Source organism: Myotis daubentonii, chromosome 1, assembly GCF_963259705.1.
Source record: "Myotis daubentonii chromosome 1, mMyoDau2.1, whole genome shotgun sequence".
In the NCBI taxonomy this organism is placed as follows: Eukaryota; Metazoa; Chordata; class Mammalia; order Chiroptera; family Vespertilionidae; genus Myotis; species Myotis daubentonii.
The window spans coordinates 208,503,919-208,520,522 of NC_081840.1; the positions used below are offsets into that span (position 1 = coordinate 208,503,919).

Here is a 16,604-nt window from a genome sequence, read left to right on the forward strand (position 1 = left end):
GAGTCATAATTAACATGGGAGTCCTTTCGATATTGAAAATATAGTTTGGTTCAAATATAAAAAGTTTTGTTTCCTTTCTTCATTGGCACATTTCACTGATAAATGTAAACCTACAGCTAAAATAAAAATAATTTATTACTACTAAAATGATATTCACCATTTTTTATCCTCACTTCAAGTGAGAAAATAAAGAATAGAACATTAAAACTGAAACAGATCTGAACATTCATCTGGAAGAGGTAATATTCTACTAAAATGCCACCTGAATTGAACGTTCAGAAATTTACACTGTCCAACACAACTGGATTCTGAAAATAGAACTTTAAATTCAAACTTTATGAATGTGTCTATGAACATTTTTTGAACAATAGGATTTGTAGGTGTAATTTATTCCATTTAATGTCAAGCAATTTCTTTTGCCATGATGGGGGGAAAAAATCAGTAGGCCCAGAAATGATAATCATACCAATTCTTGGTAGACAATTGATCATACAGTCAAGATTAATTGATTTTTAATATAATTAACATACTGCTATAATATATTTTCATTGTGCATCAGAAATGATTTACCAAATTTTGATTACTGTTTGCCATTTGACATGACTTGTAGATTTCAGTGTCACTTGTATTCAACAGTTTGCCTCTTCCTCAGAATTATTATTATTTAGGTGGAAATTTGCTTATAGTCACTGTTTTACAATCTTATTTGGCATAAGTAGAAGGGAGGGCTGATTATGTCCGATCTGCACAAGATCCTGGAAGCTCTTCCAATGAGAAATAGCGTTCACTCTACCTGGACATCTGACCTACCCACACCTGGAACTTTGGAGCTTTCTGTTCTTCCTACTCAGACTCAACCTCCATCAAAACTCACATCATCCCTGGCTTTATGCATGTTTTAATATTTAAGAAAAAGTGAACCTTGATAGTGACTGAAAATGTTAAACTGTGACTGACTAGACACTGAAGAGCAATCTAAAGTCGGTGAGAGAGGGCCAGCGTCTTTTCTACATCTGTGCTTTCTACTAAATTGCCTCAAAAGTTAAGTTAGGAAAAAAGCCTGTGAATAAGGCAGTGTTTCCCTTCAGGAAAAACTGTTGCAGTTTTTCTTTTCAAGGTGGTGCCCCACTGAAAGTTAACAAGAGTGAGACAAGTTCTAACAGCTGCTGAGTGCACGTGGACATTCTGGAACAGATCAGCACTGAGATGTTGAAATCTCTGAGTTTTGCTTTGCTTAACCACCTACATTATTGTGTTGTCTCACTTGTCTTAACTCTCTTGAAGCTAATTCACCTGTAGAAGACACTAAGTGACTGAAAGGATGGGTATCTTGTGTAGGGCTGTCTAGCCTTCAGAGAAATATCACGCTGAAAAAACCCTGCTCTTGACCCTGTAGAAAAACCACCACACACACACCAGACAATCAAAGCCACGGTCGCCGATGTCTGAGGAAGGAAGAAGGTAAGTTTCCTTTAGGCTTTTCCCCTTTTCTGGCGATTGGTGGTGTGGAATGGTAGCCGGGCACAACAGTTTTGGGGGCAAACCAACCATAGTAGAAATGTTGAGCTGGTATATGAGGTCTGATCCCTGGGGGAGGTGATAATGGGAACATTACTGGAGGCAAAACAATCTCTACGGGTTTCAGTACCACCATCTTGTCTTCAGGGCGAGGTCTCACGAAGTTTGTGGGACGTTCATATGGTCTGGGGAGAGAGGTGTTCTTCATAAATGCAGGCACCAGGGGGTTGGTGGCAGGCTTGCTGGGTTTTCTGACCTGTGAGGAAGTACCCACTTGAGTTGTACCTTTCTGTAGAAGGGAGATTTTTGTCGTTGCTGCCTGTGACCGATTGGCATTTTCATTAGTTTCTCGGTTCAGGAACTCAGCAATTTTCACTTGAACACCTTTACTGTCAGTAGGAGGAGCTTTTGGCAGTGCTGTTTTTGATTTTTTCTTCTTCTCCCGTTTTGAAGATTTACCCAACTCAATTCCCTCCAGTAGACCCTTTGCTGCAGCGCGAGCCAACACATCTTTCACAGACACTGTCTCAGATGGGTCCCGCTACAATAAAGAAGCAGGTACTAAATGTGGGAGTTGATTTAGTGTGTATATTACAAGTATTTATCAATGTTTCAGAAGAAGTGAAAGAGTACATTATACTAAAAGAAATAGTTTTTAGGCCTTAGTCTCTAATATATCCCGTAAGCCTCAGCAAATGACTTCTATAATTAAATTTCCTTATTTATGAACTTGACAGGGGGGGAAAAAAAAAAGAATGACAGAGCTTATTTCTTATATGTGAAATAAGATGAACTAGGTGTTGACAAAGTGTATGGAGAAGTGGGGATGGAGAGCAGGCAAGAGAGGAATACTCAGGAGAAATATAAAGATAAAAATAGGTGCTTTTTTTTTGTGGCCACACAGTAATAATTCTTATTCCTGCCTTTTAACTATGTATAAAATACTATTAATAAATGCACACTATTAATAAAATGCTCAGAGACTTCCTGAGGATTTGTTGTTTCCTTACCTCCCTTGTTAGAACAGAAAGAAAACAACCATTGGTAATTTCAGATGGCTCCATTCTGAAGAATTTATCAGCAGATGAATGTACTTCCTTTAAGGAACACAGTGGAAGGACAGGAGGACTAAGCCTGCAGGAGATAGAAGCAAACAGTCCTAGTTAGAAAGGATAATTTGCCAATGGAGAGAGAGAGAGTAAATTGTAACAAGTTTTCTTCTATTATGTTTTACTAGTCATTTAAACATAAATTCCAAGCTAGGATAAAATACTGAAACTGTACAATCCTATATAATAAAAGCATAATATGCTAAGTGTCTCAACCAGTCACTATGACGCCCACTGACCACCAGGGGGTAGACGCTCCCACTGGTAGGTTAGCTTGCTGCTGGGGTCCAGTTAATTGGGACTGGGTGAAAGGGCCCAACACACCTGGAGTCCTCCCGGGCCAGCTGGCCCCCCTTGGCCCAGATCGGCCCAGGCCGGCCAACCTCCCACAGTCCCTCCCCAGCCTACCCCCATTGGCCCCAATTGGGACTGGGCGAGATGGCCCAATCAGCCCCAATCACTGGCCAGGCCGAGTGCACGAATTTGTGCACTGGGCCTCTAGTACTATTATAATTTTAAAACTCTAATATTTCATGTTTACTCATAATTTAGTCTACTTCCCAAGTTCTCCACCTTTAAAAAAAACTATGCCAAAATACCAACCTTTTAGCAAGTTAAAAACTTCCCCAAATCATTAATGTGTTAACATCAAAAAAAGGCTCCCATAATGAAAACAGGTTAATATGTATAGTAATCACAAAGGCACAATCCAAAAAATCCTTTATTTCTACATGTTGTCAAACTACACCAGGTATGACTTCCTTCTTTTACCTTTTGCACAATTATAACATAAAAATTTGGTCTAGCATTTTAACTACATTTTTCTTCCCAATAACATTTTTAGTATTAATGTATGAATTATGTAGTGTTCAAGAAAGTACATAATAAAAACTTCATATCAGAAATAAAAAATTCTAATCACTAATATGTTGAAAAAAATTCTGGGTTTTTGTATTTAATATTTAATTTCTTATTTAATAGTAAGTGGTTCATTCATAAATAAATAATTCTTATATTTCCATACTTTTACAATTAAAATTTATTTAATCAAGGCAAAATTTATATAAAAACTTTTCATATAAATTAAAATATCAGAAACTCTTAATAATTTTGTCTGTTATATTCTGAAATTTAAAACCATTTTAAATGTATATGTATTAATGATTTGCCTACTGTACAAAGCACATAAATAAAATATTGATTCTCATAAATGGTTAACAATTTAATTGTAGACATTACTCAGTTCACAATATAAAAAACCACAAATAAGAATGCTGAGCAAACTAGAGACAAAATTACATGGTAATACAGAATAAAATACAATCAACTCTGGCATGGGAGACATCAAATGTGAAGATTTCACAGAAGTAGCAGCCTCGGTGCTATGTCTTTAAGAATATTAGGTTTCCAATAAGGTAAGGAGGTGATTCTAGACAGAAAGGAGAACATGAAAATGTCTGTTTGGGGTATGGCAAGTGTTTCCATGTGTCTGGGGCATACAGTGAGTAAAGGGATGGAGAGGTCACTTAGAATGTGGGCAAACACACATGACCTCAAATGACACGCCAAAGCATCTGGCAAATGGAGATGCTGTAATAATGCTTATGCTGAACTGAGCTGTTAAAAGACTAGTATAATAATAGTAGCTAGAGCTATATGATAAAGGCAAGAAAACTAGCTGCTCCTCTTGCCAATCTTATAACCAACAAACTGAATTTCTATGGCCTATTTATATATGTTCTCTATACATAGAAATAATAAAAAGAAGTGTTTTCACTTAAAAAATACTCTCTGATAATAATTTCTTCCCAATTTGGAACATAGCTCCATAGTGTAACTATGAAGGCTGGGATTTTTGTCAGTTTTAATTGACTGATATATTCCTAGCACCTAGAAGAGTGTCAGGTATATAACAGGTATTCAATAAATACTTTTCTGATAGGCTATGATGTATTTTAACTACATATACTAGTATGCTCTTTTTTAATGGCACTAGTAGTCCATAATTAAGATTGGTCAGGTTACCTTCCAGAAATGCCCTTCCAAAGCAAAATGATTTCCAAACCCCAGTTGACAGCCCATTTCTTTGAATAATTCATACCCAGAGTCTCACACCTGAGATGATGACATTTGGGATTTTTTGAGTTGATGATATCAGGATATTGTATAAATTCATTTGACTGAAATGTCTAGAATAGGCAAGTCCGTAGAGACAAAAGTATCTAAGTGGCTGCCAGGAGCTAGGGGACCAGGGGAATGAGAAGGGACTCCTCAGTGGGTTCGAAGTTCCTGTTTGGGGTGATAAAAATGTCTGGAACTCGTGCTGATGGTTGCACAATATACTAACAGTACTTCCTCAGTATACTAAAAAGCAGTGAACTATGCACTTTAGAATGATGAATTATTGTTTGCGGATAACATTTCAATTTTTAAAACTTATTAAAATAGGAACCGTTCCATATATATTAGTGTATATATTATCTATATACAGGCATACCTCATTTTATTGCACTTCGCTTTATCTCCCTTCACAAATGTTGCGTTATTTACAAATTGAAGGCAAGACCCTCCACAGCAAAAAGATCTCGACTCACTTTATTGTGGTGCTCTGGAACTGAGTTCGCAGTGTCTCCGAGGTATGTCTGTACACACACACTCATGCGGCTGATATTCGACTGGTACACACTATTGTGGCTATACCGGTGGTAATAATATATCTTCTGGTGCCCTCTAGCTGCCCCCGCTCTCCCAGTGCCCCCTCCACATCTTCGCATGTTAGAAAGAAACAGAGGGTTACACCAGCTCATCAAGGGAACTCCAGGACCCTGTTCCAGCTGCTGGACATTTGGGGATTTGGAGGTGAGGAGCTATAGGAAGGTAATTATTAACCTTTTCATTATGCATCTTTGGGTTGTTTTACATGATACACAAATGTGAGTAGGGGTTTTGAAATTTTAAAAAAAAATTAATACAACTTGAGAAGGAAACCATTTAAAATTATAATAATTAAAGCATTGTTATATTAGAATAGAAATAGCCAAACATCAACAGAGTAGAATAGAATTACAGACACACAGAAGTATATGCAGGATTGTAACATAAAAATCCAGAGGCATTTTAAATCAGTAGAGGGAAGGAGATGAAGGTTCTGGGGTGGGAACGGAGCATTCTCTGTACTTTACTCCTTTACCAAAATAAACAGCAGCTAAATCTATTATTTAAATATAAAAATATTAAAGGAAAACTGGTTAAAAAAATGTATAAGCTAACGATCAATGTAACACAAGCCATAAGGAAAGGATTGATATACTTGTCTACACAGAAATTTGAGATTTCTATAAAGCAATTTTAATTAAAATTTTATTTTAAAATATCTGTAGTTCATATGAAAACAGTTAATATCCCTAATACACAATGACAAGGCACATAAAAAGAAGAAAAAGAGGAATGATACAGTTGAAAGGTGGTAAAGAATATGAACAGGCTACCTTTATTAAACATTTGTTATGTGCCAGGCATGTTCATGGAGTTATATATTCAGTCTCCACAAAGATCCGTTGAGGTAGGTAATATAATCCATGTTGCAGCCACCTTTCCTTCCTCTACTCCCACGGTACCTTCTCCTACTTAACAAAAAGGCACTCACTTGCCTTGTTATAGTACATTGTCCTGCGATGTACTGCTAAACAAAGGGACAGCTCAAGAGTGCAGCTCTCTTCTCCAATGTCAGAGCAGGATGTAGGTAAGAAATCTTTGATTTCGCCAAACACTGAAAAAGCTCTGTTCTTGAACTTCCTGCTCTCCCTCCCTCTTTTCTCCCTTTTACTCTCCCCTCCTTATTTTCACATATCTATCCCTTAGATTAAAATTAGAAGAAACTCATGGGGGCATATATTAGAAAATATGTTTATTTGAATTAAAAAGTAGCCCAGCTGGTGTTGCTCAGTGGTTGAGCATAGACCTATGAAATAGGAGGTCACGGTTCAATTCCCAGGTTGCAGGCTCGAATCCCAGTTTCTATTTCCCTCTCCTCCCTTCCTCTCTGAAATCAATAAAAATATATAGTTTTTTAAAACTCAGACTTTTCTGACAAAGTCAACCTGGTTTTCACAATGACAACTAGCTTTGTAAAATAGGTAACAAATTCATCATTTTTCCATAAATTGAGAATAAGATAAATCTGCAGATACAAAGACTTAACGGAAATATATTTAAATCACATCTGTAATAGAACATTCAAGAAATAATATATTAAACAACTATTTAAACTTATGATAAAAAATATTAGACATCAAGTAGACAATATTAGACTTTAAAACAGAGAAAGTTATATAGTTATTTAAAAACTTGTAGGGTATTTGAGAGAGTTTCTTTTTCAAACACTGCAAAAATGTTTGAAGTCTACTGCTCTAGAACCCTCACCCTTATTTACTCCACAGTACACTTCCCAGTCAGTAAAGAGCAAATGTGCCCAAACTCATTAGCAGATAAATGAAAATTTAGTCAACAAAGAGATCTCATCTTTTCACGTCAGCCTGGTGAAAATTTAAAGTCTGATAAAACCCAGCATCTGTGGAGCTGTGGGTAAATAGGCTTGTAAGAGTGTATATTTCAGTGGGTAATTTGACAATACCAATTAAAACTTAAAATGTGCACAACCTTGTCAAACTGGTAAGGGTTATATGGTTAAGTGGGATTTGGAAAAACTTATTCTTTTTAAGTTGGTATTTCTATAATGAAATAAAACTGAAGTTTTTATAATAGGGGCAGCAAAAAAAAGTTGCATTAACATAGGTAAGTATGATGAGGCTAAAGTCTAAAATGAGATGAAACTTTCTTGGATATTATAAGGAAAAGTTAGCAACAGGCGATTAGATTAGATGACATATAATATTGCTTTCAAACCTAAAGTTTACTACTTTGGGAATTAAGAAATTATTCTTAGAGACCATATAGTGTATTTCTCTAAGTAATTCATAATTTCTTTGACAGTATCCCAAAGTAATTATAGATCTCTTGAATATATACTCTTTAATTTGAGCCCAAATCCCAGATTATTTATAATATGTCCCTAAATATTACTTGTGTATTTTATACCATATTATATAGATTAATAATAATGGTTTATCTGAAATAAAATCTAGTGAAATAAAGTACGGATGTTCCTCCATTTTTTGCTCTATTACATTCTTAAAAACCTTATTCCTAACAAGTGATCATCTATATCAGGGGTCCTCAAACTTTTTAAACAGGGGGCCAGTTCACTGTCCCTCAGACCATTGGAGGGCCGGACTATAGTTTAAAAAAAAACAACAAACTATGAACAAATTCCTATGCACACTGCACATATCTTATTTTGAAGTAAAAAAACAAAACGGGAACAAATACAATATTTGTATTTGCATGTGGCCCGCGGGCCGTAGTTTGAGGACCCCTGATCTATATTGATGAATTTGGTTATATATCTGCAATAATCCTTTCTGCCACTAGATGGTGATTTAGCCAATGCTATGTTGGAATCACTAGAACATAAGATTGGCTGTTAGCTACCAACAGAAGTTACTAAATAAGGAAGGGAAATACAGGTGTGATTAATATGTCGACTTGTGAATGGACAAAGGAAAAATACCAAAGTAAAAGAAGGAAGCAAACCATATGCATATTAAGACTCTTCTGTAAGAATTAAAAGAAAATTTCAAAATATGAATAATAAGTAAAAATAGGAGCCCTGGTAGGAATGGCTCAGTTGATTGAGTGTCATCACAGATAGATTCCGGGTCAGGTCACATGTCTGGTTTGGGGCTCATTCCTAATAGGGGGTATACAGAAGACAGCTGATAGATATTTCCCTCTCACATCGATCTCTCTCTCCCTCCCTCCCTCCCTCCCTCCCTCCCTCCTTCCTTTATCATTTCCTCTCTCTCTCTAAAAATCAGTAAAAACATTTTAAAAATAGAAGGAAACATTTTTAAATACATTATTGTCACAGACTTGAAGAACTAATTGGTGTTGGAGAGCCTTATATCTACTCCTTATCTTTTTTTCTACTCCTTATCTTGATGTACATAGTTCAATTGTAGTATTACTATTATTCTTCTCTATCCCCAGTTCATTGCAACATTTTACACAGAAGTTACTATACTAGTTATTTAGGCTATTTTTACCTCAGTCTTGCGGGTGCCAAAGGCTATATATAAGGGTGTAAGAAATGGATGTTTTCAGATAATAAATATCCAATTTTCTCTCTAGTTTCTCAGGATATTTTATATACTTATTTTTCTTCTAACTGGGGAATGGATGTATCTAATACTCAGGATATAAAGTTTAGACTCAATTTTTCCAGAAAACAATAAGTCAAGGCCAAAATGGCTTTAGCTTTAACAATAACAACATAAATCTAGTGTACAAGAGAATGCTCATATCAAGCCATTGTAAAGGCTCTACAGAACTGATGTTAATGTTATAAGAAGATGGGCCACTTGGGCATATTAAAGTCTAAAAAAAAAGGAAATGGAATATCTTCAGAAAACTTAGAAAATCATAATTTTTCACTTTTAAAAATATTTGGTTGAGTTATTTAGAAGAATCCTGTCCTTTCTTACCTATAAGGTTGTATTTTGGTCCCATGGTCTTGAAATTCCAGTGCTTTCTTAACAACAGCTTCGTTTTCTTCTGGATAAACTGAACATGTGCAGTAAACAACTGCTTGAGCTTTAGTAACTACATTTAAAAAAGATGGAATTAACACAATGACCCCATTACCAATTCTAAACAAATGTGCTATGTTTCCAGACCTCTGTTTGTACTAATACTGCATCGCTTCAATGGCAATGATTTCCATAGACATTGGCATGGTTCCCCTGTATAGCACATATTAATTATGTAGTCTGTGGCCAAAAAGTGAAATAAATCTAACTGTTTTGTATGGAATTGAAAATTCAATCAATATGACCAACCTAGTTACAAACACCAACAAATAAATACTACGGATGACCATGAGCGATTACTTCTAGCCACTGTTCCACAAGCCGTATCATATAACTAGTTAAATGGACTCTGGAGATAGACAGACAGAGATGTGGATCTTAGTTCTGTTATTTACTGCTGTCTAAACCTAGGAAAATTACTGCAACTCTCAGATTTTTCATCTTTAAAATGAGGTAATGCTACTACCTGCAACTCATTTGTCCACACTTACCAAGCACTGCTCTAGCTATTGGAGATACACAGACAAAAGTCCCTGTCCCGGGGGAGCTTGTTTTCTGTGTTTTATTGGCATAATAAGATATAAATAAGCAGGAAAAGTATAGCCAGATAATTAATGCCATACAAAAAAACAAAGCAGGTATGGAGGATGTCTAGTTTCAAGAGATGATACTGTAATTTTAAATAGAATAGTCAGGGAAAATAACCATGCAATTTAGTTACCAACTTTCCAATCTTCTATCCAACTTATTTCATAGATAATGTACACAGTTATCATGTTTAATGTTTAGTAGCATCAAAAGGGCAGACCTCTTCTGTGCCTTACATTTTGCCCTATTTCTACCTCATGATGCTATATCCATGTGTATTGAATTACCAATACCCTATGAAACCGAGGGTCCCTATAACTTTGATTAAATTTAGCTTTAAGTCCTAGTTCTAGAAATTATATCCCTCTAGCTATATATACACCCCTCAGAGACCTAGCCTTTCCCCAGGCAGCAGAAGACAAATCAGACTTGACTAATGGTCACAAGGTCTAGACCTCTGGCAGGCTAAAGATAACATTTTGACGTAAGTTTCAGTTCCTGAGCCCTAAGGTGGAACCACTCTCCAGCTACTTTCCCAAGACATCAAAGGGACACTAGAAAATAACCTCAGAGCCGTCCTTAAGACCTGAGGAAATTATTCTTTACCCTTCACCTCCTACCAATCAGCTCCCAACATGACCTGGAACCAAAGGTGTCTTGAGATTTTGCCCTTTGTCTGTCACCTACCCATCCTCAAGGAATTCAGGCTTTGAGCATTAGCTTCCTGTTCTCCCGGGTGGCACCATTTATCAATAAAGTAGCCAGTATTTCTCCACTGCAATTCTCAGTGTCTAGTGTTTGGCTCTCCTAGCACCGGGTGGAAGAACTCTTTCTGTCTCTAACACCTATACTTACCTTTGAGTAGGCATTTGATAAATATGCACTGAATTCATAAAAACGTATATAATTTCTTAGGCACTTTTAGATTTCCATGCCCATGTGTATTCAGAATCTAAATGGTACTTAAATCTGAATGCAGTGATTAAAGAATTTTATTACTCAGACTTCAAATCAAGAGATCTAGGCTTGATCTGTAATTTTCTCTCTCTATTCTCTACTTGGCAGTAAGAGAAATAAGAGTTTAATTAAAATTTGGATTGTATAGAGTTGTTAAGAGCAGGCAGTGACAACAGAAAAATTACATCAAGTAAGAAGCCAAAGAGAAGGAATAGAGAAGATGAAACTACCATAATGGATGCACATAATTATTTTACTTCAGCATTAAGAAATGTGAATTATGCTTGCTAACCTCTGTTAAAAATGATAGCAAAGCATATATTTTTTAAAGACTTAAGTTGATAAAAATAAACATTTTGTTACTTTAAGGTGTTAAGACTGAGTGTTCTGGGAAATTCATTATGGTTCACACCTCACTGCCTAACTATAATAGAGAAATGGAGTATTGATGCTTCTCAAATGACAAACATGTTAAGACTGAACTGATAAACTTACATTTCATTGCGTGTGTTAGCTGTGCATATTGCTGTTGAGCAAGAAAACGAAGTTTATCTTCTGATGTGCCTCCTTGAGAGAAATCTTTAAGTAAATCTGTATCTAAAAGCAAACAAATGTTTTAAATTATATCACTATTACATGTTTTCCATATATTGCTATTATCACATTATTTAATTTTTGATCATTTTCCCTCTTATTGAAAGTTTTCATGGAAAATATTAAAACTAAATAAATAGTATTATAAAAATGCTGACTTAAATATTGAAAACTAAGTTGACAAAGATAATTTTTTTTAGTTTTAATAGTTTTTCTTTTTTCTCCAAACCCCTATGAGATAGCCATTCAACTAGTCAAATAAGTCTTTAGGTACAAAAAAGAGAATGCTGTCAGCTTAGAGACTAATAGAAGAAAAGATAACATTTATTTTCCCAGGTAGGAAATAAAATATTCCTAGAATTAACATTTGAGTATTCATATCAGAAACCATACATGTTAAGGAAGTCTTGAGTTTGAAACAGTCTGATTATGATTTAATTAGGCCTGTGTTTAGAATATAGGTTCTGAAATCAGGCAGCTCTAAATTTGAGTCCTAGTTCTGCTCCTAACTAGCTGTGTGACCTTATAAAAATGAATTAATCTTTCTGAGTCTCAGTTTTTCATCTATAAAATTCGAATAAATTGTTGCCCTAGCTCAGTGGTTCTCAACCTTCTGGCCCTTTAAATACAGTTCCTCATGTTGTGGCCCCAACCATAAAATTATTTTCGTTGCTACTTCATAATTGTAATGTTGCTACTGTTATGAATCATAATGTAAATATCTGATATGCAGGATGGTCTTAGGCGACCCCTGTGTAAGGGTCGTTCGACCGCCAAAGGGGTCGCAACCCACAGGCTGAGAACCACTGCGGCCTAGCTGGTTTGACTCAGTGGATAGAATGTTGGCCTGTGGACTGAAGGGTCCCAGGTTCGATCCCAGTAAAGGGCACATGCACAGGTTGCAGGCTTGATCCCTAGTAGGGGGGGTGCAGGAGGCAGCCGATCAATGATTCTCTTTCATCATTGATGTTTCTATCTCTGTATCCCTCTCTCTTCCTCTCTGAAATCAATTTAAAAAAAATATTATTAAAAAATAAAAGTAAATGCTGAGAAATTGTAATGCCTATAACTTGAGCTCCAGAATATGCCAGAACAGCACTGGCCCCCTTCTGTTCTGATTGCCTACATCATTCCAATTAATACATATTTTGACTATCACCCTTGCCCATATCTCACAGGATTGGCTTAAGGATTAAATGAGGCAATGAATATCAAGTACATTATACATAGTATTCCATACATGGAAGCTATTCATTAATCAGATATATCTGATGTCATTTTAATTATTTTAAATAATGTTATTTAAATTATCAATACATTTCAATAATTTAAAATTTAAAAATTAAAACAAGTACCTTCATGCTCATTTAAAATAAATTCTACTGGATTACTAATACCCAGTCCTGAACAACGAGGTAGCAGCAGAATCACTTTAACTTTCTGTAATCTATTATCCTTACATTCAATGTTCAGAAATGTCTCAGGAAGTATTTCAATATCTGGGAGAAAAATATAGAAAAAATTAAAATACTAATTAAAAGTCCTAATACAGTATGTAAGTAAGCCTATTTATCATTGTTCATTTTTAAATCCTCATCGCCACAAAAAGTCATTCTAATGTAGTCAGAAAAGATGATGTTCATCTCTGATAAATTCCCAAAGTTAATACATGAATTCTGTAGGGTTTTCTCTTCACTTGAGAGCGTGATTTTGAAGTTTAAATATTTCCTACATAAGACATAATTAAGTATTCCATTCTGAACTTAAGATTCCATTTAAAGCAGTATGCTGCAGTGGAGGGAAATGGCTTCAGACACAAAAATACCCAAATTTGATTCCCGATTTCACTATTTACTAGCTGCGTGACAATCTCTCGAAGCCTCCATTTCCTTCTTCATGAATGTGGGATGACAAAGCCTCCCTCATCTAATGGTGAAGACTGAGATGAAGTAGTTAAGCTCACATGGTGCCTCGTGTACAATGTGCTCAGTAATGGTGATTTCCCTGTCCGTTTTTTTAAATCCCCTTTTATATTCTATCTTCCCAGAAAAAAACCCCAGATATCAGTAGTATCTATGAGCCACAGTGTAAATTTCAGGGGCCTTGAAATTTAGTTTGAGAGTCTGCCCTCCCTCAGGTTATAACTTTCTGTACCCTATCATTTTTGTTGTTGTTCATCTCCACCAACAATCTAAACCGGGAGCCTTCAGTCCCTGGGCTGAGGTTCTAACCACTGAAAGAGCTGGCCAGGGCCCTGTGCCCCTATCTAAGGCCACTTCTCTGCTTCTGCGATGGCTCATGTTCCCCTCACTGCTGAGGAGTCACTCCTGAAATTGTCCTACCCACTCCTTCCTCTCTCCTGATTAAGTTTTCCCTCTTCCTATTCTGTCGCCTTTGAAATTATTGTTTTATTCAAGTGGGCCTTTTGTCCTCCCACCCCCATTTTAACTTATTAGAAAAGTTCAAACATATACAAAAATAGCCATAATATATAATAAATTCTCAAGTACTGTCACAGTCCTGCAACAGTGAACCATTCATTTTCAATCGTTTCATCTACATCTGCACCCACTTCCACCACCCCACATACTTTGAATCTATAAATATTTCACCGTATATCTCTAAAAGATAAAAACTCCTTTCAAAATAGAATTACATTTCTTAAAATCCTAATTACCATTAAATAATAATGGCATCAAATGATGGCTAAAATTTCTCATCAGACATACATGTCAAACATTTTTAATAGTTTGAATTGACACATCTTAAACTTTTTTATCTAAAGAAGCTTCCCCTTCTATTTTTCTTACCATTTATTTCTTAATGAAACTTGGTTATTTGTACTAGATTTTCCCACAGTCTGGATTTTGCTAATTGCTGCCCTAGAGTGTAATTTCATATGTCCCTGTTTTTTGTTCTTCCCATCAATTAGTAGATCTTTAGAAGCTCAATTAGATTCAGACTCTCTTGTTTTTTCTTTTTCGGTGGGGAGGCAGAGAGAAGCAAAACTACTTCACAAATGGTGTCATATTCACCCACTATGTTCCCTTTGTAGTATCAGCAAAAGGGTTATAAAATAGTCATAGGGTGGTGTCCCCTTAGCCACAGTTTGTTTTCATGGTTTCAGTTACCTGTGGTCAACCATGGTCTGAAATATTAAATTTCCCCAATCATCAACTTCAGCTGCTCCTGACATCAACCACTGACATCGCCATGGCTCAATGATTCAGGATCACTGGAAGCAGATGATCCTCCTTCTGATATATCATCAGAGGATCATAGTAGCCTAACACTTCGTCTCATTATGTAGGTGTTTATCATCTCACATCTCATCTCAAGAAGGGTGAGCACAGAACAGTAAGATATCCTGAGAGAGAGGGAGACCATATTCACATAACTTTTATTGCAGTATATTGTCAAAACTGTTCCATTTTATTAGTTATTGTTGTTAATCTCTTACTGTACCTAGTTAAAAAATTAAACTTTATCACATGTGTGGTTTGAGGCACCCATTGTATTCCCTACGGATAAGGAGGGGCTACTATATACTAATTCTATCACCCTTATTTTATTATCTGGAATACTTCTAAAAGGAGAAACCTCCTTTCCTCTATGCTTGGCCACCCAATAGTTCCTGTTTTCCCTGTTAACTAGGTAAAAGGTGGTCAACTACTTGAGAGCTCTAAAATGCACAGAGGTGATAACTGTACAGTAGCCACTGCCTACCATGGCTGAAAGAACTGTAGACAAGGAACTTAACAAGTCAGAGGAGGGGGAGGGGCAGCAAGACTGAGATTGAGTTCTCTGAGGGCAAGGCTAACACTGCTAGGACCCCTGCATGGCCGCCACAGGGGAAAAGTCTTGCAATGTCTCTCCAGCACCCTTTGAAGGCAGAGCCTAATGCTGAGCCATCTGACAATGGAGAAATGGAGTATAGAGTATACCAAAAGTTGTGTTAAGTTTTGGTAAGTTGTATTGTTCCAGGAATATGCCCTTGTTGTTTAAATGTTCAAGTTTGTTGGCATTAAGTTGCTCATAGTGTCTTTTTATTATGTTTTAACTGTCTCTAGGATATGTAATGATTTTGATCAGAATGGGCTCAGAATTTTTTTTATGTGCTCTGACCAGGGATCGAACCTACAATCTTGGCAAATTGGGATGGTGCTCTAACCAACTGAGCTAGCCAGGGCCAGATCATAATTGTTTTATGATCTTTTTCTTGAGTCAGAATAAATTCAGGTCCTTTATCCATTATTTGTGATATTTGTCTTATTGAGTTTAATATACTTTAGATACAAGTCTCTTATCAGAAATATAATTTTCAAATATTTACTCCCATTCTGTGGGTTGTCTTTTCACTATCTTGATGGTGACCTGTGAAGAACAAGTTTTCAATTTGGATAAAGTCCAATTTAGCTAATTTTTTCTTTTGTTTTGCTATTATATCTAAATAACCACTGCTAAATCCAAGGTCATGAAGATACACCCTGATTTCTTCTAGGAGCCCTATAGTTTTACCTCTTATATCTCTGTCTTTAATCCACTTTGTGTTAATTTTTGTATATAACTTGAGGTAGGAGTCGAATTTCATTCTCTCTCTCTCTTTTTTAAATCCTTACCTGAGACTTTTCTTCTATTGATTTTTAGAGAGTGAAAGAGATAGGAAAAGACAGAGAAATATCAATGTGAGAGCAACACATGGATTGGTTGCTTCCTGCATAACCCCTGACCAGGGCCCAGGCTGGAAAAGAGCCTGCAACTGAGGCATGGACTCTTAACTGGAATTGAACCTGCGACCCTGTGGTCCACATGCCAATGCTCTATCCATGGAGCCAAACCAGCTAGGGCCAACTTCATTCTTTTGCAAGTGGCTATCCAGTTGTCCCAACAGTATTTGTTATTTCTTCCTCATTGAGTGGTTTTAGCATAACCTATATATATAAAAGCCTAAGCGACTATTCGACCATTTGCTATGATGTGCACTGACCTTACTACTGGGGTCCGGCCCATCGGGACTGGGCGAGATAGGCCGGACATGCCCTGGACCCCTCCTGTCAGCTCTCCCTAGCCCGATTGTGCACCAGTGGGGTCCCTAGGCCTGGCCTGCACCCTCTCGCAATCTGGGACCCCT

At 36.4% G+C, this 16,604-nt stretch overlaps 1 protein-coding gene across 3 annotated transcripts in view; it reads right to left on the reverse strand.

Annotated features, from left to right (window-relative positions):
* Nucleotides 1–117: 117 nt before the first annotated feature.
* Nucleotides 118–16,604, reverse strand: part of NSUN7 (NOP2/Sun RNA methyltransferase family member 7) — a 38,642-nt gene continuing 22,155 nt past the window's right edge. For 2 of the 3 annotated variants that reach the window (XM_059672745.1, XM_059672734.1), the window contains 5 exons: nt 12,829–12,972; nt 11,375–11,476; nt 9,230–9,347; nt 2,529–2,652; nt 118–2,059 (listed from right to left, as the gene is read on the reverse strand). In XM_059672745.1, the coding sequence (XP_059528728.1) occupies nt 1,424–2,059; nt 2,529–2,652; nt 9,230–9,347; nt 11,375–11,476; nt 12,829–12,972 (1,124 nt within the window). In that variant the 3' untranslated portion in view covers nt 118–1,423. The remainder of the gene's footprint in view (nt 2,060–2,528; nt 2,653–9,229; nt 9,348–11,374; nt 11,477–12,828; nt 12,973–16,604) is intronic. The other variant, XM_059672755.1, reaches the window with a different exon arrangement.